At 35.7% G+C, this 22,694-nt stretch overlaps 1 protein-coding gene across 1 annotated transcript; it reads left to right on the plus strand.

The window, feature by feature from the left end:
• Positions 1-14,426: 14,426 nt before the first annotated feature.
• Positions 14,427-21,810, plus strand: LOC107806714 (probable tocopherol cyclase, chloroplastic). The gene is given in 10 exon segments (NM_001325791.1): positions 14,427-14,746; positions 15,958-16,202; positions 16,726-16,805; positions 17,060-17,136; positions 18,447-18,616; positions 19,400-19,497; positions 19,959-20,066; positions 20,271-20,387; positions 20,600-20,749; positions 21,634-21,810. Coding segments are annotated over 10 exon segments (1,542 nt in total).
• The last annotated feature ends 884 nt before the right edge of the window (positions 21,811-22,694 follow it).

Genomic DNA, 22,694 nt, shown 5'->3' on the forward strand with positions numbered 1-22,694 from the left:
TCCTAATTAGTGAGCCTTATTTAAGAACCAGTGCTTTGGAATTTGTGATTTTCAATTAACCCATGCCTTTAAAGGTGTTGGGACCTCAATATTTGTCCAGAAACGAGCTGGGCCAAACTGCCTTGACATGTTTGCTACAGGCATGAGGTTTGGGCCATCTGTATAATCCATCGCAGCCCACGCGGTCCAACAATGGACTATTAAACTAATACCAGTTCAATCCTAAGCCCTTTTGACTTTTTCCACGTTTTGGGGCTACTGAGATGCACACAGAAATCAAATTACACGGAGGCTATCACAAACATAGCTTAATCACGTATTCATTAGATTTAATAACCTTTACTACTACTACATGGATGTGCTAGTGAATTAACAAAGTTATGACATAATACCTAATCAGATTTGTACTTGATTGATACCTATTTCTAATTTCATACTGGGTTGGGATAATACCAACAAAATAAAACAAATTCATACGAATCTAAGCTACACTCAACTCAACTTGACAATTTTGTTATACGAAGTCCCATTATTTTAGATCATGTGTTATAATACTACAACCTTCTATTTCAAATGATGCAATTATATATGATTACACATCTCAATAATTACTACAAACTGAAAATTCAAAATAACAGTCCAAGTAATTTTAAAGTCCTAATTACAGTCCATATTATGCCGATTTAAACAAGTTCTACTTGTTCAATCTAACATGATTTAAACATCCAGAACGAATAGAGGAAAGGGAGCTAAAGCAGTAGTGAGCATTTGCACTTCAAATTCTCATCAATTAGGCTTCATTCAATCTGAATCTATGCATCACTCAAAGTGGAGATAAATACCTGGAAGCAGAATAGAAAAGGAAGAGAAGAGATCAGCAGCAGGTAATCAAACTGTCATTCAGCATTTGAAGCAGCAGTAATAGGCCAGCAGGAATCAACAACAGCCCAGATATAAGATCAAATGACCCAGAAATGTTCAAACCAAACAGAAAACCCATAGATCAACTCCATACAGCATCAAACCAACCTAGAAATGAACACTAATGCATAGACAGCCAGCAAAAACACCCAAACTAGACTTAGAACACTAATTTCAACTTGAAATGAACCTCTACACTTCAACAAGAAAAGATAGCAACTGCAGAATGTGAATCAGTAAACATAAGCTGAAATCAACTTCCAATTTCAATGGAACAATATATTTTTTTTGATTTTTTAGTTTTTTGTTGTTTTTGGTTTTGAAATTTGAAATTTTCTATTTCAGATTTGAAAAACTAGAGAGAAAGAGCTTTGGGGAAACTAGCTGGCTGAAAAAAAGAACGCCCCAAACAAAGCATTTGTGATGCCTTTTATAGGCAACACAGAAGTGAGCACAGATTTTTAGTTTTTCTCTTGGTCCCTGTGCATTTTCAGTTTAGTCCCTTTGTTTTTTAACTTATTAAGCAAGTTAACACCCTCATTTCCTAACTTGTTACTCAAGTTACTGCTTCTAAAAAGCTGAAACTTACACCAAGGCCCCCTTCTAGAAGGCCCTAGGGTGTTCTTCTACCTATTGAATACCTATACTACCCTTATTTTGGTTTTGAAATTACTATTCTTAACAAAACAGCCCTTTTCCATGCCTAAACTACCCCTTAAAGCCCCCTGAAATTACTGACCCTAATTAAACTTCTAACAACTATACCCAATCACCTAAACTAAGACTAATTAAAAGGGATTGAACCTCAAATTAATGAATACTGAATTGAAGAACACTTGAAACTTAATTAAACTAACAAGACATTAATCTAAACAATTTTAACACAAGTTTGGAACAGAATTAAATTGAAAATCTAAAGGGCCAAGAATCAGATTACAAAAGGAAATTAGACTAAACCAATCAGTTTGAACTAATTAAAACTATTACTTAAAAATTAAACCAATTAGCTGAACATTTAAACTAAGTAAAATGAAAATCGACTCAGTGTTAGCAAGGATGGAAACTAACCTAAGGATTAACCTTTACATCTATCACTAATAATAACAAATAGAAACAAATTGATGCCAAGCTAAACTGTTAATCGAAACTACGTGGCAATTGAACTTCATTTAATTAAACAACTAAAAACATGCACCAATCACACATAAAACCAAACAAAATTAAGGAACAGTCAAACATTAAAAATAAACGGAAACTCACTAAAAAAAAATCCGACCAACTCTCAGATTCCAAATTCGATCATCTCCAGTGGGAATTGGGTGTTATTGATCGCAGATTCTTCAAGAGGGAAGCCCAGGGACCATGTGGTATCAATTTGGGGTAATTTGGTGCAACTAGGGTTTTGGCCGGAAAAGTTCAAACTAATATTCGAACAGTTCCGGCCACGTTCGAGGGTTAAGACATTGGGCTTTTGATAGAGGAGGTTCTGATGGTCCTATGGTGTAAGTTTGGTGGTGTTTGGGCTACTTTGAGTCATGGCCGGGAAAGCTTCGATCCAAAATTTGACGAGATGGGGTGGGATTCGAAGGAAACAGAGGGTGGATTTGTGAAGAGGAGGAGAAGGGGAACAAGTGGTGTTATTTTGGGTGGGAACGGAGTGGTTACCGTCGTCGCCGCCGGCAAACTTGACGGAGCGCATAGAGGCGGCATCTCTAGGGTTTGGGTAGGGGTGATTTCTGGGAGACGAGGTTGGGGGGGGGGTAACGTTTGGACATTAATATACTAAACGACCCAAGCTTCTCGTCGTTGGATTGATTAACCTCGACGACCCGGATTGATCGACGCCAAACGGCGTTGTTTTAGTTATGTAAAGGGGCGGACCGGGTAGAGGCTACTGGGCTGGGTCATTTTGGATGTGTAATTGGGCTGAAGAAACGAATTAAACGGCCCACTTCATTGTAACAGTCCACTTCTCCCTTTTTATTTGTATTCTCTTTATTTCTTTTATCTATTTTTGTATTTCATTATGTATTTTTGTATTTTTTCTGATTTTATAAAAGTGCAAAAAGTAAAATAGAGTCCTAATATATTTCAAATTTAAACTAATTAACTCCTAAAATTGTTTAAAATCTATTTCGTGACAAATTCACAATTTAACAATTAAAAATGCAAAAATAAACTATTTTTGTTATTTTCTTCATATTTTGTTCTAAAACAAATCAACCCCTAATTAATACTAAAACATGAAATTAAAACCTAGATGCAAATGTATTTCTGTATGTTTCATATGAATTAGAATGCACAGATAAAAATGCAACAATTACCAGAAAACGACACAGAAATTCACAAAAATTGTAAAGTAATAAAGAAACTTTTTATTTGAATTTTGGGAATAATTCATATATAGGGAAAAATTACGTGCTCACATTTAATATTTAGCCTCATTTCATTTCAATTACAGCCTATTTACATTTCAATTTTAGCCCTCAAATTAACCCAATCCTAACCCCCAGCTAGACCGACCTAATTTAATCTTTTGCCCGACCCATGACCCAATTAAAAAACCCGCCCGGATTCCCTTTTGATCCAGGTCGTTGATCATTTTGATCAACGGCCATAATTCCCCCTTATTTTTTAATTTCTCAAACACCCCTAACCGTAATCACTTTCACCTAACTAGCCACCTTTGAATCCCTTCGGTTCTTCGGAACCCTAGTCGACTTCCACCCTTTTCAACTGTTACTTCATCGGAATCCATGGTTTCTCAGGCCATGGATGGCCTGTACTCACCCTCTCTCACCATCAAACCTAAGTTGTTCGATGATTTGAAGCCCGACTCTGATGGTTCTCTTTAGATCCTACTCAAATCTGTAGATCTATGGCTTCTCCGACCATGCTCCGGCATATTCAAGTACTAAAAGCCTTTTCTGACCTCATCCGGCTCAAGATCAGACCTTCTTCCAAGCTTTTCTCACTTCTAGGGTTTCTCCGAAGCCCTAGCTATTCGAGGTTTTTCTCTATGTGTTTTCTTAGATCCATGTTATATCTATGTTATACTGTAGTTTTAAAATGTTTTCCCCAACCTTCTCTTTCAAAATTTGTTTCTCTTCGATTTAGGGTTTCTGAAAAAGTTTCAAAATGTTTTCTGACTCTTCTTATTCTTTTCTTTGTGTGTATCTGCCTATGTTATGTTCTTATGTTTTCCTTTTATGCCTCGCATGATCCTCTCTTGTGTTCTTATATTTTCTTTATTATGCATATTCTTCTACTATGCTCCGTTCTTTCTTCTACTGGTTTCTATGTCATGCTTTCACACGTTTATCTTATGTGTTTGTTTAACCATGTGTAAATTTTCTGTATTTTCTACTAATCTCTTAGTTCTTATTTGCCTTCTTCTGGACTTTGTTCGAGTTATTTCTAAACATGTTTCATCTAGTGTTCTCTTAAGTGCTATGTTACCTGTTTTCTCATCTGAACCTATTTAAGTTCCGAGCTTTTCTTAAAATATGTCTTTATGCTTCAAATCAGTTTCTTCACTATGTTTAACTGGAACTTGTTATTGTATCTGCTTGTTTTCCCATAAGTCTCTGAAAGAGATTCCTGAGCATGTTTCAATTACTTGCCTCCTATTCTTTGTATCTTACTCGAGTTGGAAACCTTAGGATTTGGGGTTTTTGGGCAAGTTCTGATCTGGTGTTCGGACTAGGGTTCTACTTTGGAACTTTGGGCTTTCTCAAACTCGTTTCGAGTCTATGTACTGAACTTGAATTTCTTTGTTTATGACTTTGAACTTTTCTACACTAGATCTTTCTCATTAGCATGCCAGTTCTTTCCTTTTTGACATGTATGTATGCTTTATATATGAAGAATTCTTCCTTTAAAAAAGTTTTGCCAATTTGTGATTGATCAAGAATTCCCTTTTTAATAAGGTTCGATTGATTGTAACTGATTTTCTTTAATTAAACCTTTCTTCACCTTTTCTGGTTGGATTCATTCATACCAAAACTCAATTTCTGATTTTACTGGCTGTTGATTGATTGTCTTTCCTTATTTGCACAAACTCTGTTGATATCAAACTCTTTCCTTAAATAGTTTCTATGTATTTGCCCTTCTTGTACTACTTTGGAAAAGATTTTAATCCAATTCTTTCCTTAATTATCTTCTACCCGTTTGAAATCAGAATCCCTTAACTGAAGGGAGATTCTGTGTGATTGATTGCAAATTTTTCCCTTACCTTTTCTTACTTGTTTTCTGCACTATAAATGGGGCACGAACCTTCTGCACTTAGACAACCTAGAACCTTCAGTTCAATACTTCGAATTCAAAACATTGCACACACACCTTTCAATTTCAATACTCTTTCAATACTCTACTCTCTTCTTAGAAATTTTGTATTGTTTGCTTGCAATTTGGCTTACAAGACTTCAGCTTTCACTTATTTGTTTCCCTGAAACTGGTATGCCTTAATTTCGATTTCAGCACCATCCCTATGTGTTTATTTTACAGTTGCTACATTCCTGTCTATTTGCTGTTCATGTTCTGTATTGAGAATGTTACTCTCTCTTTGCATATGTTGTTTGTTATTAACTCCCTATACCCCACTACCTTCTATGTGTTTGAGTTAAGGTTCATGGCCTGACATCATCTAAATTGCTGCTTAGGTCTGAACCTGATACTCAAGGGATCCCAACTCTCAAAATATGGCTAATATGCTAGTTAGGGGTGTGCCAGCACTCCTGATTGCTGGGCATGATCACCAACTTGCCATGGCTCTCCCTAATTTTTCCCTTGTGCACTTACACTTACTCTTAGATTCTAAGTTCTGCCCCCCTCTTATGAGCCTTGCTTTGGGACCTTGAGTTCCCTTTGAACTTGGACATCTGAGGGCTGGCATTTTCGTACTGCACTATGCTCTTAATTCTGCAATATATTTGGGTTGTAAGCACTACCCGGAGTCCACTCGAGGCTCTTAGGGAACTTTGACACATCCCAAATAAGAGAAGGCTTTGGAAATCTGTTCTTGGAAGTTGGTTCACCTTATATTGTTGGACTTTGAGTCGGAATTGGACTCCTTGGTTGTAGCTTAATTTCTGATGTAATTTCACCTTTTCTTAATTCATTTTGGTCTGTACTATATTGTAATAATTTATGGGGTTCTACTGAAAAGGGGAGGGTCACTTATTTATGCATACGGGTAGACATCATGATCTTAGGTATTTATTCCTACAATCACAACCTGTTTTACTTCTGCATTTCATATAGAGATCCTGACTATAGGATTCTGCACTTCCATATTTCATATAGAAATCCTGAGTATAGGATTCTGCACTTATGCATTTCATATATAAATTTTGCCTATAGGTTTTCCGCACTTCTGCATATATAGAGATCATGTCTATAGGTTTTCTTCACTTCCGTGTATCATATAAATAACCTGTTTATATGATTCTGCAGCTTACATCTATCATTAGGCAAACCGTCATAGGTTAAATAATAATCAATTGCATTCTAGATACCATGTCTATAGGACGCCTGCATTTTCATAATCGTTTTAAAACCAACAACGCCTAGAAATCATGCCTATAAGAGTAACCTTTGAATCTGATTCGCTTATGTCATCTGCAAGTTTAAAATTAGTTGCAATGTTGTCTAAAATATGCGAAACTTTTGTTATTTCTATAATCAGTAAGTTTTCTTTAAAATCAGAGCATGCACTGTTAGATATCATGCCTATAGGTCTCACTTAGGCAAACCATTAGGTAATTAATTAACTGCATCAGTTTTGATAAATTACAACCAAGAAAGGCTAATTCAGACTCCTCATTTAAGAAATATGTGATGAATCAGCCTATCCCATGCTTTAATTTAATTCAGACCATAACCAGTACTTGTAAGTCATACTAGCCAATTTGTCTCTTTAAATGAGGAGGCTTGTTTGAGCATGCAAGTGCGCGTCGAGCCCACGCGAAGGGTTTGGTTAAGATATGCCAGATTCCACCAAGTATACAAATGGAACCTAACCATACATGTCCTCCGATTATATCTTCTAAATCGTCCACACTAACAATCCATCCTTCCCCTCCAAAAGGGGATTTTAGTAAATAACCAAATATGATACTCGGGCTAAGGGTCAAGTTGGTAATTTTTCTTACATCTCCCCCTCCCGGAGCGGCAGTCCAGACGTGAAATATTGTCCTTTTTCGCGTAGGAGAAGGTATAATTATTTGGGTCCGACCCTACTTGGTATATATACATGGAAAAGCGGTATTTTTAAGGGTTGGACACACTTTTGACATAAAAATTAGACCTAAGGAGGCTACGGAGACCTAGGATTCGACCTAAGGTGTCAAGAACACAATAGGAGCAAGGCGGGGAATTCTTCAACGAGTTTTTCCTTCCTCTTCCTATTTTTCATTGTTGGTTATGATTTTTAGTATTGTAGTTTTACATACTATTATGAATAGCTAAATTGTTGTCTAGGGTTTTGATAGAACCTTTTGTAGGATAAGTTCTTGTTATATTTTTATATAATTGAACCGTTGGATTTCTCTACTTGTTCAACTATGTATTTATTATTGTTGATTGAATGGTCATCGATTGACTGTGCCTATTTATTATGTGTTGCTTGAGAAAGGATACATATTTAGGTGATTGTTGAACAAAGTCACTCCTAACGTATGTGAGAAATCAATACAACGGGTTTAAAGGTAGGTTTAGAAATAACAAAGCCTTGACGTGGTCATAATGAGCGGTTAGATAAAGTCAACTAGCGTAGTTCGAGAGAATATGTCTAGTAAATTATTGTAGTTACTCGAGAGAGAATTACGACACCTAAAGTGATCACGATCAGTAGAGAATACATTGAAAAAATTGTAAGGAACATAGCTAGAAGGATTTTGACAATTGGAAAAATCATAACTCTAGACCTCCTTAATTTAGTCTCCAACCTTTTATCTCGTTAGTTGATAATTTTACCGTTTTCTAGTATTTGTTAGTTAATTAGTTAGAAATATAAATATCAATCTTTATAATTTAGAAAATTGTTCAAACTTGTGTTATTAGTGATATTAAACAGATATAGCTAAGCCTTAGTTCTCTGTTGGATTCGACTCTGAACTTTTAGACCGGATTATATTTGCAGCGACCGCTTATCCTTTTTAGGACTAGAGTTGGGCGTGATCAAATTTTGGCGCCGTTGCCGGGGGACTAACGGTGTAGTTGTAACTGTATATATTGTTAGGTTTCGAGTTTGAACTTTTATTTTGTTTTCTTTTGTTATGTTTTTTTATAGCTATTGATTTGAGAAACATGACATCTTGGAATTATGGGAATTTAGGTGTAGATAATTCTACTATTGATCTCCATACATATTGTGAAGGAAACCACCCGTGGCAAAATTTTCAAAATGTTCATGAGAGCGAGTTATGTGCACCAACTCAATCTTATTTGTGGAATGTGTGTGATGTGTGTGGTGGTAAAAATGGTCACTTTTATGGTTGTGCTTATATTCCTATCTTCCCCCAACCCCTTATTATGATGGTTTTACCTTTTCTTGTGAAGTTGACAGGAACAAAGAACCTGGGGATACTGGCCTGAAGGAGATCAAGGATATGTTAAAGTGTCTTTTGGCACAAAATAATGAGAAACAACTGCAGATAGAGAGGCAGGAGGCAACTATTCGCAATTTAGAGGCTCAATTGAGTCAAGTTGTTGGAGCTGTTAATGCTCAACAAGCCAATATTGGGGATAGTAGCCAAGAAGAGCATGAATTTGAGGTGTTAATTAAGGAGGTCAGAGTAGAACATCAACAACCTAGCCAACTACAATTTGAGGATGTCGATGTTGAAGAAGTGAGACTAGAGTCAGCCAAGGACTTCGAGGATACAAATTTTGTTGACTCTAGTATCATTGATGTTGAGGATGTTGAAAGTCCTGAAGTTCATGTGTTTGAGCGCATTGGTCCTAACTCCAAACATTTTTCCACATTGGGCTTGGATGATGATATGGAAATAGAGTCATCCGAGCCGATTGAGGAGTTCAGGAATGAGGAACAAGGTGCCTACAGTCTCGAATTCTTCTTGCCAGAAAGTCAGGACTACATACCTCATCTAAAAGCCAAGAAGAGTAGAATAGTACAATGGTTGCTTGGGCCAATTAGATTTGTTCCTCCACCCCTGGAACATAACCGAAAACTTGATGCCAAATTGGGGGTTCAATTCATAAGCTCGAGGTGGAGTCAAAAAGTGATTTGCGTCATGCTGCGACGTTAAATCAAACGCTTGTTGGGAGGCAACCCAACTTTATTGCTTTCTTTTAATTATTTTTTTAATTGTATTATTTTTGTAGTGTCAATTTTTTTATTTTTTAGGAGCATGGAAAGCAAAGGTATTGGAAGGATGCAACAACAAACCAAATGGTTGGAACTAAGTGTGAGATACCCGCACGAAGGACCAAACTTGGGAGAAATCTGAGTACCACATGAGTTGCTAGTGCTTCGGCCTTTGGCCTACCAGGGAGTTTCTTTTACCCTCTTATTAGTATGGTGTGCATTGGGGACAATGCACAATTTTAAGTGTGGGGTGAGGAGATTGTCTGGGTAACTTTCTATGTTATTTTAATTGTGTTAGTTTAATTGAATAATTTTATTTTTATTTTTTTTAGAAAAAACGAAAAAAAAAGGATTGGACTTTTCCCGATGATGGATCTATTAGACAATTTTCTTGAGGGATTTAAGTCTAAAGAAAAAAACAAAAAGATTTTCTTTTGTTAGATAGTGTAGCAATTACCCCTTGGTTTTTCTTTAAACCACGGTTCTTTTCCAAGGGTTTTATTTGAACTGGGTGTAGTTAGTTTTTTTTTAGGAATAGGACCATTGTGTTGTGTTTTGAAATGAAGCAATATCTCTTGACTTTGTTATGCCTTGAGAATAGTGAGTACTTTGGTTGTGATGCTTAAGCTCAGTTTTTGACTCTTGTATAAGTACCTTAAATTGTATGATCTTAACCTTTCTTAACTGCTTTGACTAGAGCGTCTTGATGAAACCAATCCCGAGTGAGTTATGTTCCATGTGTGTGTAAGGATTTGTTATATTCTATGCATTGCATTTGATGCCTTGAACTTGCCCCGTGTGTTTGCAAAGCGAAATAGTAGTTTTGTTCAGTCTTGGAAGTGATATAGGCGTTTCTTTGTTGAGCCAGATATGTATACTTTATCCGCCTAATTGTTATATATCGTAGTTAACCCCTTTAAGCCTGTAATCTTGTTTCTTTGGCAACCACATTACAAGCCTTACCCATTTGTTCGAATTAACCATCTATTTGAACCATTGTAACCTCTCATGAGCACTTGAATTGTTAATGAACTTTGTAAAGGTTAAAGTGTGGGGTGGTTGGTTTGGCTTTTGAGTGGAACAAATTAAATAAGGAGAAAGGTGTACTGTTTTGAAAAAGTAAGAGCCACTTGAATTAAAAAAAAAAGCAGTTGGATTGTTGTGAAAAAAAAATCCTTGATAAGTGGTGGCTCTTGATGTAAGTGCGCTTAAAAAAAAGAATGGTGTAATATACATTGATATGAAGGTGGAGTTTTGGTTTGACATAAGTATGGAGTTTGAATGTTAAAGTATATGTATTAAAGTGCTTAGGGAGGTGTAGTCACTTTTATATCTAAATATATCCTACACGTCCCGTAGCCTACATTATAACCAAATAAAGTCCTAATTGATCCTAGACTGAATGAGCTTTATTAGTGGAGTAATACACTACGGGCAAGCTTATGGGGTATATTTTGTGGCATATTAATATTAATTCTGAGAGTGAGTGAATTCTTTCTATCTTGAGTTCCTAAGTGTTCTTAAATTTTATTGTATGGAACTACTCTCTTATGTTGTGTGAGGGCACTTGATTCATGAAGGAAAGGTAATGTCAGTGACCTCTATATTAGAGTAAGTAAGTGAGTTGTGAATAATGCGTGGTACTTGTGAGTCAAATCTTGAGGTGAAGATGTTACGCTTTTGTGCTTAGTCTATTTTAAATACTCTTGGTGTGATGAGTTAGGAGAATTGTTTAAAAAGGTCATGTCTACAAAAAAAGTGCAGTTTGATTGCTCGAGGACGAGCAATGGTTTAAGTGTGGGGTGTTGATGATAGGCTATAATTGTGTATTTTAGTCACTTATTACACTCAAATTTACTGCACTTTAATTGAGTTTGAGCTTTAATCGCTAGTGTCTTGCACTAATTGTGAGTTATATGCCTTGTAGGATTGATTCCGAGCTATGTAGATGTTATAGAATGAATTCAAGTGATTTGGAGCTTTGAAGTCTGAGTAAAAGCCCAAGGAATTAAGCCGGGATCGTATTCGGGGATCAACGGATGATAGAGCAACAAAATGAAGAATCGAGTAGGCATATTATGCATTGTCTAGTAAAATACACATAACCTTTTGCTCAGAACTCCATTGGAGTCGTAAAATATATGGTTGGAAAGCTAACTCACAGAGACACAATGTTCATGTTTTATATTTTTCCAAATTCCAAACAAACTAGGGGGAAAAACGCAGTCCAAACTGCGACCGCGGACCTGACGCGGCAGAAACAGTATACCTGCCATATACCGCGGTTGACCGCGGCCGCGGCAGTCCAGACGTATTTTTAAGTGTTGATATATATACATTGAAAAACGGTATTTTTAAGGGTTGAACACACTTTTGACATAAAAATTAGACCTAAGGAGGCTAGGGAGACTGAGGATTCAACCTAAGGAGTCAAGAACACAATAGGAGCAAGGCGGGGAATTCTTCAACGAGTTTTTCCTTCCTCTTCCTATTTTTCATTGTTGGTTATGATTTTTAGTATTGTAGTTTTACATACTATTATGAATAGCTAAACTGTTATCTAGGGTTTTGATAGAACCTTTTGTAGGATAAATTCTTGTTATGTTTTTATATAATTGAGCCGTTGGATTTCTCTACTTGTTAAACTACGTGTTTATTGTTGTTGATTGAATGACCATCGATTGACTGTGCCTATTTATTATGTGTTGCTTGAGAAATGATACATATTTAGGTGATTGTTGAACAACGTCACTCCTAACGTATTTGAGAAATCAATACAACGGGTTTAAAGGTAGGTTTAGAAATAACAAAGCCTTGACGTGGTCATAATGAGCGGTTAGATAAAGGCAACTAGCGTAGTTCGAGAGAATATGTCTAGTAAATTGTTGTAGTTGCTCGAGAGAGAATTGCGACACCTAAAGTGTTCACGATCAGTAGAGAATACATTGGAAAAATTGTAGGGAACATAGCTAGAAGGATTTCGACAATTGGGGAAATCATAACTCTAGACCTCCTTAATTTAGTCTCCAACCTTTTGTCTCGTTAGTTGATAATTTTACCGTTTTCTAGTATTTGCTAGTTAATTAGATAGAAATATAAATATCAATCTTTATAATTTAGAAAATTGTTCAAACTTGTCTTTTTAGTGATATTAAACAGATATAGTTAAGCCTTAGTTCTCTGTGGGATTCGACTCCGGACTTTTAGACCGGATTATATTTGCAGCGACCGCTTATCCTTTTTAGGACTAGAGTTGGGCGTGATCACTATACATAATAAGAGTAAATATTAATGAGCTCAATGTTGATTTCTGGTATAAACCCATAAATACATTAAATTTCTTTGTATCTCTTACTACTATTCTCACGCTACGAGTCAGTGACGAACCCAGAATTTTAAATTATGGATTCTCAACTAAATTTTAATTTGGAGTTGCTACTGAAAATGAGTGCTCAGTTTATATTTGTATTGAATTAATAATTGTTCTTTATAAATAATATAGTGTTTGACTCCAAAAGTAACGAGTGTTTGAGCACTCAGTCATTACTAGTAACAACTTTATGATATTTATATAATTAATATTAATTCTTCTCTTCTCAAACACTCACCAAAGGATCAATTTTCAAACAAAAATATAATCTCTGTTACAGATCTATTTTACATAAATCTAAATTGATTCTTTATCACTTTTTTCTAAGTTTACGTTGTATCACTTTTTCCTGAATTTCGTCATATGCCTCATAAGTTTAATGTTGTGATGGTTTGCTCAATTTTAGTTGATTCTATTTATTTTTATAAACTAGTAGAATCAAAGGTACTTTTTCTCAGCTGGTCGGGCATCCTACACTTCTCAATATAGCATTAAATAATTTGGTAAGCTATCCTATTTTGACGTGGCTCGACTATAATATCAGTAAAGCAATTGCTTGGGCCCCAATTTTTTGGGGTCTTTGTTTTTCCTTAAAAATATATTGTATATATATTATTAAAAAATGTATGTACATTTAAATTTAAAAAGAATTTTTAGAGCGAAAGTATAATAACTTTGATGTGATGATCGTTGTAATAATAATTAGAGAATGAAATAATTTATAATGAATTATTTCCTTACATGGGTAGGGTAGCTATTTTTTTTGGCCTTATTTATATCCTAACAACTAATACGGGCCCACATTATTATATTTACCTTTTTCATTCTCTTTTTACTTTTTTTTATTTTCAATGTTGAAAAGTCTCTCTCGGCAATTTACCACGGCTTACAAGTTGTCTTCTTCAAAGCATTACAACAAACAATCATTATATTGAAGCAATACAGTACTTTTCGATATTATTATATCAACTTATCTTGCTCTATAGTTTCTTACCTTTTGATTTCTGCTACTATCTCTTATTTATTGTACTTCGATTACCTTTTTTATCTGTGATAGCTACTGTTCCTTTTTGGACTGTGTTATCTTGACTTATTCGTTTTCGTTACTTTCATTTTCATACTGCATTGAATTGATTGTCCTTATCTGGCCTTTTTTTTCCATGCTTTCTGTTGAGCTGAGGGTCTTTCGGAAACAACATCTCTACCTCTCAAGGCAGAGGAAAGGTTTGCGTACTTTACCTTCCCAAACCCCACTTTGTGGGTTTTCACCGGGTATGTTATTGTATATCAACTTATGAAATTTTTGAGCTGGTTTTTATACTTTTTCATTGCAAGTTTATCTTTAAATATTCTTACTTAGGAGCTCTTTCTAAAATTTGGCTTTAGAATTTCAATCTTGTTCGGACGGGCGTGTTAGACCTCTCTCCTAAACACTTTCAAACCTCTACAAGAATACCATTGGGACCGCATACTTTTCTAATCATCATATTTTTCATGACATCATTTACCTCAAAATTAGAAGCTATAATGCTAAATAATTAACCTTAAGGGTGTCAAGAAACTAATTAAGCTTATGGGTAAACGAGTGGTCAATTTAGTAGCAGTAATTTGCAGAGCATATATTTCTCACATTATTCACGTGGCTGGTTGCAAACTGCACACTTGTTTTTGTGAGATTAAAATTCGACAAGTCACCTTATAAATTACCAGAAAACAATAATACTCCTAGTTGCAACTCTCACAACCCCTCTTATTAGCAATGCTCCAAAACCCAATTTGACTAAACCTCTCAAATCTTGTACTACAATGGAGAACATATACGATTTTTCCACCATCTCTTCAATTTCTCAGCCTAAGAAAAATCTTGGATTTTCTTGGACTGTGACTAATTCTGCAACTTCAGTAACAAATGGGAAAATTCTCTCTTTGACCAAGTTCAAGAATTTGAGCACTTTTCCGTCTACCTTGAAGCTGCAGTGTCAAAAATCAAGACATGCATGTGTAGTGAACGCAGTCGCAGGAGCTGATTCATCTGTTGAAATGACAAAACAGGAAAATAGGGAGGCTGTGAAACCGGTTTACTCTTCTACACCTTCTAATCGTCCTCTTCGAACTCCTCATAGCGGGTAACAGGACTACTAATCCATGCCCTTCTTGTTTTTGATGATATAGCTGAATGGAATTGATATATAACAGTAGTTGTCTAAAAAAAGATTTGAAGCACCCCGTCAAATTTATGTGTATGATTTTTTATTGAAATCCATGCCATTTTTATGACTTTTAGTTGAATGATACTGAAATATTACAGTAATTCTCTCCAAAAAAAAATTGATTCTTAAGCACCCATCAAATATTATATATTTGATGTTTAATTGAAATCCATGCCATTTTTGTTGATTTAGTTGATGAAATTGAAATATAAATACTCCTTCTGTTCCAATTTATGTGAGTTAGTTTGACTCGGTATGGAGTTCAAGAAGAAACAACTTTTTTTTTGAAACTTGTGGTCTTAAAAGCTTAAGGGGTCGTTTGGTTTGAATACGGCTTATGTCGTGATTAGTTATGCCGGGATTAGTTATCCTGGTATTGTTTTTTATCCACTGTTTGGTATGTTGTATTAAAAATGACAATTGCATAATTTCTAAGAAGAAGGTATAAGTTATCCCAGCACTAATTACCTCACCCTCTATAAGGTATAAGTTATCTCGGTACTAATTTTAATCCCGGGATAACTTATAGCATGTTTGCTAACCAAACAAAATAAGGTGGTATTAATTTTTTATACCAACACTATACCTTCTTATACCTCATGCCAAACGACCCCTAAGGGTAAAAGCTTTTGTGGGGCCTTCAATTTGCGTGACTATAAAAGCTTGTAAAATGGGTAAGTGAGAAGTTCTGTTTCCAAATATAGAAATATATCATTTTTTTTGGGAACAAATTAATAAGGAAAGTGTGTCGTATAAATTGAAATGGAGTGAGTAGTAAATTTCTCAAAAAATTGACTTTTAATTGAAATCCATGCCATTTTTTATGATTTAATTGAATGAAATTGAAATGTAATAGTAAATTCCTCAAAAGATTTGATTGTTATGCGCCCATCAAATATATGTGTTTGATCTTTAATTCCAAATATGAGAGAGAAAGTTGCTTGGAAAGAATTGGAAAAATGCAGTATTTGTTTACTGAGAAGAGTGGAGGCGTGAAGTAATCTGGAGTTAGAATTTGCTTTTTGATATTTAGAGTGGAATATAGAAGTAGGATGACCCATTTGTGATAATTTACTTTGTAGTTTAGTTATTGGTGCAGTATAAGTCATGTTACTTTGATGTCTTAGGTACCATTTTGATGGAAGTAGCAGAAAATTCTTTGAAGGTTGGTTCTTTAAGGTATCAATTCCAGAATGCAGACAGAGTTTTTGCTTTATGTATTCTGTAGAGAATCCTGCATTTCCCAAGAAATTGAGCAGCTTTGAGGAGTTGCAATATGGTCCTCGGTTTACTGGTGTGGGAGCTCAAATTCTTGGTCCAGATGACAAGTATATTTGTCAATATACTCAAGAGTCTTCAAACTTCTGGGGAAGTATGTTTTTACAATTTTCTATGTGATTTTTGTTATTTTGAGCTGGCAATGAATTTCTGTGGTACTAGGACTGAAGCCCCTCTAACAAAGTGGATGATCATCTCTTCTCATGCGTAGTAGTAGTTCAGTAAATGAAAGCTATTACTGTCCTTACCTTTCGTCTTTTGAGCAGAAGAAGGTTTCTGTCTTCCCTTATGAATTTCCTTTGAAGTTATTCAGACCCTTGTCATTTTAAATCAGTCATATCAGGAATTTTCTCGGTGTGACCAATTTCACGGTGTGCTAAGACCACGAGGATGTTCTGTACTTATGATTGCTCTCTCTTATTTGTTCTAGTCACATCTTTCTATGATTAGGATTACTTTTGAACATAGCATGCAGTTTTTCTTTTACCTTTTTATATCCCACCAAGAATCGTCTCTTGTCGGGAAAAGGACTAGTTGTTTTCTGCAATGTAGCATGTTGTTGTGTTCCGTTTAAAACTTTCCCAGTGCTCTAATGGATAACAGTATGTCATGATCAGGTAGGCATGAACTGATGCTTGGGAACACCTTCATTGCCCAAAATAGTGCTAGGCCTCCAAATAAGGAAGTTCCTCCGCAGGTCTCTACCTTACATTGTCTTCCCTCAGTTAAACTTTTAATCATTTTCCCTTAAGTAATATATTTTCAAAGATCGCGTTTTTTAACAATAAATTATGAGTTTACAGTTTGGACATTGATACTGCATCTACCTGACCTTACTTAAGTAATCATACAATTATACTAACTGGTGACATTTCCTATAAGAAAACTCCATCATTCACATCCCTAGTATGCCCTATGATTGACCTTATGTCTTTCTAATGGCTTGTATAGGAGTTTAATCGCCGGGTTGTAGAGGGTTTTCAAGTTACCCCACTTTGGCATCAAGGAAGTATTCGCGATGATGGGAGGTACTTATTTCTTTGAAGTTTCTTCTGTTGTTTTCCATATGCGTATTCTCTTGAAACAGTGTGGAGCAGAAATCAAGTTCAGCAGCATTGTTTGCTTCAAATTGTTATGATATTCTTTGAGTATTAAGTATTTCATATCCCCTTCTTAGGCTACTTAATTCTGTATGATGTAAAGAGATTGATATACCGTTTCTCCTTTTACTTTCCCTCACTCGAGAAGCAGGGAATGTTGCTTCTTTTCTTGGAGAAGATATGTTTTTTCAGTTCAATACCAAGATGGTGCTGTATTTAACAACCCTGGGATCTTGTATTCAACATCTAATAACAAGCATATCAAGGTTGTAGCAGCTATACTGTTGCACAAAGCAAGGATCTTGCTGCACATCGTAATGGACCAGAATGGAGTTCTCATTATAGTTGTCACTAGTGTATTAAAACTCTTCAGCAGCTCTTTTGCCTTAATGCTGTAAATTGTATGCTACATTGCTGTTGTCTTTCTTTTCAACCAAATTTCTCCTCTCAAGAATCAGACAAGTTTGGCGGAATACATCGACAGCCCCTTAAACTTGCCACTATATTTTACTTGGACACTCCAACTAATGCCTGTTCCAATTGAACACCTGAACCCATGACAAAGTGTGCCTATTAGACACTCCTTGGGAAGATTTTAGGAAAATGACTCTTGATTTTCTCTTTTTAACGGAGCAGGTCTTTAATTAACGGAGCAAGAATTGTTTTTAATTGATTAGGTTCTTTTTAACTGACTGATCTTGGTTTTCTTTGTTATAGCAGAGGCTTATATTTGATGTGTGTAATTAAAATAGTGGGGCATGCTTTAATTGGTTAACTTATCCACGCAATGGGTTCTTAAGAACACGCGCAGAAGCTTTTCCAAGATTGAGCCGGAAGTGTCTAATAGGAACACTTTGTCATGTCTTCAGGTGCTCAATTGGAACACGCCTTAATTCAAGTGTCTAACTAAAATATACTGGCAAGTTGAAGGGGCTGTCAATGTATCCCGCCAACAAGTTTTCTAAAACTTACCTCCAAAAGAAAAAAGGAAAAAATCTCAACGATTGCGTTGCCCATACCTTATAGAACAGTATCTGGTCCTAGGTTTCTCCAACATTTGATATTATCAACAAGTTCATTAAGGATATATTTGGCCTTTGTTATCTTGTAATTAAGGTAGATTGAGTCCTAACATACTTTCTGCTTGAAGTTTGGGAAGAAGAAAATTATATTTGTATGTTATTTTTTGTACGGTTATCATATAGGTGCTGATCAATTGACATGACTCAACTTGACAGGACAGATTATACTGAAATTGTGAAAACTGCTAGCTGGGAGTATAGCACGCAACCCATTTATGGATGGGGTGACGTTAACTCAAAGCAGAAGTCTACAGCAGGATGGCCTGCTGCTTTTCCTGTATTTGAACCACATTGGCAAATATGCATGGCAGCTGGACTTTCAACAGGTAATATCTAATTCTTTTCCCAGCTTTTCAGTTAGGCTTCAGCTTATCAAGCATTTTCTCTGCTCTTATTTCATTTCATGGAGTTCTCTGTTGTATGAGTTGGAAGTTTTTCATTAATCTACCCTTAGTTTTTCAGTCTGATCTCTTGGCCCCAGTTTGGACTTATAAGGTCCTATACGCCTCTTTACGTCCTCCTTTCAGTCCTCCAATTTTTCAATTTTACCATGTCATCAGGATTAATACGAGAAACTGGATCTTTATGATCCTTTTATTTAAATTGTTATTTCCAAAAACCATGTGACGGATATGCTATTATGAAATCAGATTGATCATTTGACTGTTTTTTGAAATGGGTAGTGGTATATTAAAACATCAGCACAAAAGGAAGTGCTGGAATCCATATTTACGGATTACAAAATGCAAAAATATCACCTGCACATCAAATCATTTGACTGTTTCTTTTGAACTGTTTACTAGCTGGCGTAAAAGAAGAACTCTTTATTTTGAAAAGCATCCTAAGTCCATCTAGGATCACCCTGAGACCCTATTGAGAGTCGCAGAACTGTAGGATTGGTATTTGACACGTATAAAATAAGAAATAAAAGAAGGTTGGTATTTTGGACTATTCTGTAGAAACCAGATCCATATTTCATGTACTTTAATGATTAGAGTTGAAATGCAAATATTTATCAGCTAAAAAGTGGAGTGCAATGTTCTGTTGTTTGTTTGATAAACATAAAAAGGAATAAGAGGAAGCACCTAATCATGAATTTCTTCTGCCAGGCTGGATAGAGTGGGATGGTCAGCGATATGAGTTTCAAAATGCTCCTTCTTACTCTGAAAAGAATTGGGGTGGTGCCTTCCCAAGAAAGTGGTTTTGGGTACCTCTTGCCTCCTTCGCGTCTCATTTTGCAGAATATATTCAATTATTTTCAGCTTCTTGTTTGCGTCCAACTTTTTTAAGAATTGTGAACCATTTTGTATACCTTGTCTACATTTTTTTTCCTGGCTTTTTTATCACTGGTTTTGATCAGATATTTGGCATTCAGGGTATATCCTCCATGAGATTTCTGAGAGGTAAACTCGGCTAAAGAATCAATGAACTATTTGTTATTCAATTAGCCGATGTGTCAACTTAGATCTCCTAAGTTCTCATGAGATCTGGAAGGGAAAAAAAGAAAGAAAGAAAGAAAGAAAGAAGGGTAGGTGTGAGGCTGAACAGACTAATATGCAAAGAAAACAATTAGTTGTTCGTTAAATCGTAACGACACTTTCTACTGCTGGAAATGCAATACGTCGTTATTTTCCTTTCTCAGTTTGCATTCAATCTTTTTAATTACAGGTGCAATGCAGTGTCTTTGAAGGTGCGATTGGAGATGTTGCTTTGACTGCTGGTGGTGGATTAAGGCAGCTTCCTGGATTGAGTCAGACATTTGAAAATGCTGCTTTGGTACTTCCCTTGCGAGTTTTGCCCTTGTTTCCCTTCTCTCTTCATTGGTTACCAGTTTTGTTGAACTTCATTTGAGCAATGCATTCAGACGAGGAAAGAATAGTATTTCATGCTGTATCTCGAAAGCTTATACTTTGCTAGTTTTGGCTTTACTATGTAATTTCACTACCTTTATTAATCCTTACATTTAACAAATACTTGCAGATAGGAATTCACTATGGAGGTATTTTCTATGAATTTGTTCCATGGAATGCTAGCATTAGTTGGGAAATTGCTCAATGGGGTAAATGGCATATATTTGGGGAGAATGAGACACATACAGTAAGTTTGCATTTTGAGAATATAACTCCTTTCCGATATATTGCATCAGTGCTGAAGCCAATTTGGCATTTTGGTTCGTCTTTACCAAATGAAAATTAATGCCCTATTTAAGTCCCAAAAGACCTGAATTTCATTGATCAGAATAGGAAGCTGATTAAGTGTGTTTGTGGTAGATGCATTAGATAACTAATTTGGATATGTAACTTGAACAGGTAGAACTGGAAGCAACAGCGGAAGATCCTGGTACCACATTGCGCGCTCCCACAGATGAGATGGGTCTCGCTCCTGCATGTAGAGACACGTGTTTCAGTGATCTAAGACTGCGGTTGTGGGAACGGAAGAGTAATGGAAGTAAAGGAAAGGTACATGTTATTTTGGGGCATACTTATCATATTTGGAAGTTAAAGTAGAGATGAATGAACTTTTAAGGGGTCGTTTAGTTTGGAGATAAGTAAACTTATTTCCATATACTTACAAAAAAAAACTTGATCAACAACTCTATATTAGAATACCTGAAACTAGACGCTTGAATTACAAATGCCGATATAATTTACATTTGAATTTGGTGCTATGTTATGCGGGATAAAACGCAGAATAAGAATAAATGTATTAACAATAATGGATAAGAATATTTAAAGACAAAAATGCTCTTAAATTAGGGAATATCTATATAACAATACATGTATTGTTATTCACCGCAAAAAATTCTCGCATTATTAGTTATCACATAACAATTCTTGCATTACTATTCACTGCATAAGAGATCTGTACAATTCATATCATTCACTGCATAAGAGATCTGTACAATTCATATCATCCACTTCGTTTGCTTGCTAAGCTTGTCTATGACTTTTATTTTTGTTAAATTTTGGGGATATTTTCCTTCCATCCAAATTACTTAGCTTGACATATCTGTTTTGTGATGTTCAGTTTTTCACTTAATATAATTCCACAAAATGGACAGTTGTATACAATTTCACTGGTTTAATAACTCCCAATTTATTAAGCAAACAATTCAAATCTATTAAAGAATGACAATGCTACATATATTACTTTGGTGATCTGCTCTACCAATTAACATATTACAGTTAAGGTTAAAACTCCTTACCCTCCAACCACTAAAATTTCACTTGTTAAAAGGGACCAAAAGAGTAGCTTGATTTAGTTATTTCATACTGCATTGCATAACTTGTTCATATTTTGATCGCTTTTCTTTTATCTTCAACGACGTTGTTGCTTTTTGTAGGTTATTTTGGATGTTACAAGCAATATGGCAGGTCTAGAAGTTGGGGGAGGACCATGGTTCAACACATGGAAGGGAAAAGCACAGATGCCAGAAATTGTTACTCGAGCTATTAACGTTCCTGTGGATTTGGATGGCATATTCGGCTTGACTCCATTTCTCAAACCTCCTGGCCTGTAAGAAACGCAAAAGGCTATATTTTGTTCTTGATTACTTTTTGTAAATAGCATCATCTTTCCTTTTGACATCTCTCAAGTTGCACCTAACAGTATTTCGTGTAATGTTATGTTATTGACCAAAATTAAAGGAAAAGAATTTGCTGTTGTAGGTGATTTTATTTATATATCGTGGTAAATGTCACGACCCAAAAACCGACCCAGTCGTAATGGCGCCTATCGTGAAACTAAGCCAACCAACTTATTTCCAAATACTCCATATATCATTTAAAACTTAAGTAAAACCATGTTTTTAACAGAAATCCGATAGAAGATATAAAGTGAAACTCTAAAACAAGCGGAAAAATACAAGCCCGACCTCGGGTGTCACTAAGTCATGAGCAAAATATTACAACTGTTCGAAATAAAAAAAAAACTACATAGTCTGAGAATAGCCAACAAACACACTAAGAGGAAGATAAGGAAGGAGAAGGCGGGACTGTGATCGCTAGACAGCTACCTCGCTATCTCCAAGGAAAAGTCCACCACTGAAATGTTCAGCAACCGCTACCGTGGCCCGAGATACCTGGATCTGCATGAGTACATCAACTCAGTAAGTAACAAGTCCAAACTATGGACTGGCAGGTACTAATGAACCAAGCCTCAATAGGTAATACCATTAAACTGTACAGAAATGTCGACATGCTTGCAATTCAAGCAAAAACTCAACAGTGAATAAATGCAGTCTAAACAGTACGGAGTATAAATCTTAGGAATTCTCTATGTACCAATACAAGATAGCATGATCAATGTTCCGTGTATCTCCACTCACAAGTGCTCAACCACTCGGTACTGTATATGGCCATTCGGCCCAGGGAAGATCCATCCCGGAACATTTATATCACTGAC

The sequence above is a fragment of the Nicotiana tabacum genome, chromosome 1, assembly GCF_000715075.1.
Source record: "Nicotiana tabacum cultivar K326 chromosome 1, ASM71507v2, whole genome shotgun sequence".
Classification (NCBI taxonomy): Eukaryota; Viridiplantae; Streptophyta; class Magnoliopsida; order Solanales; family Solanaceae; genus Nicotiana; species Nicotiana tabacum.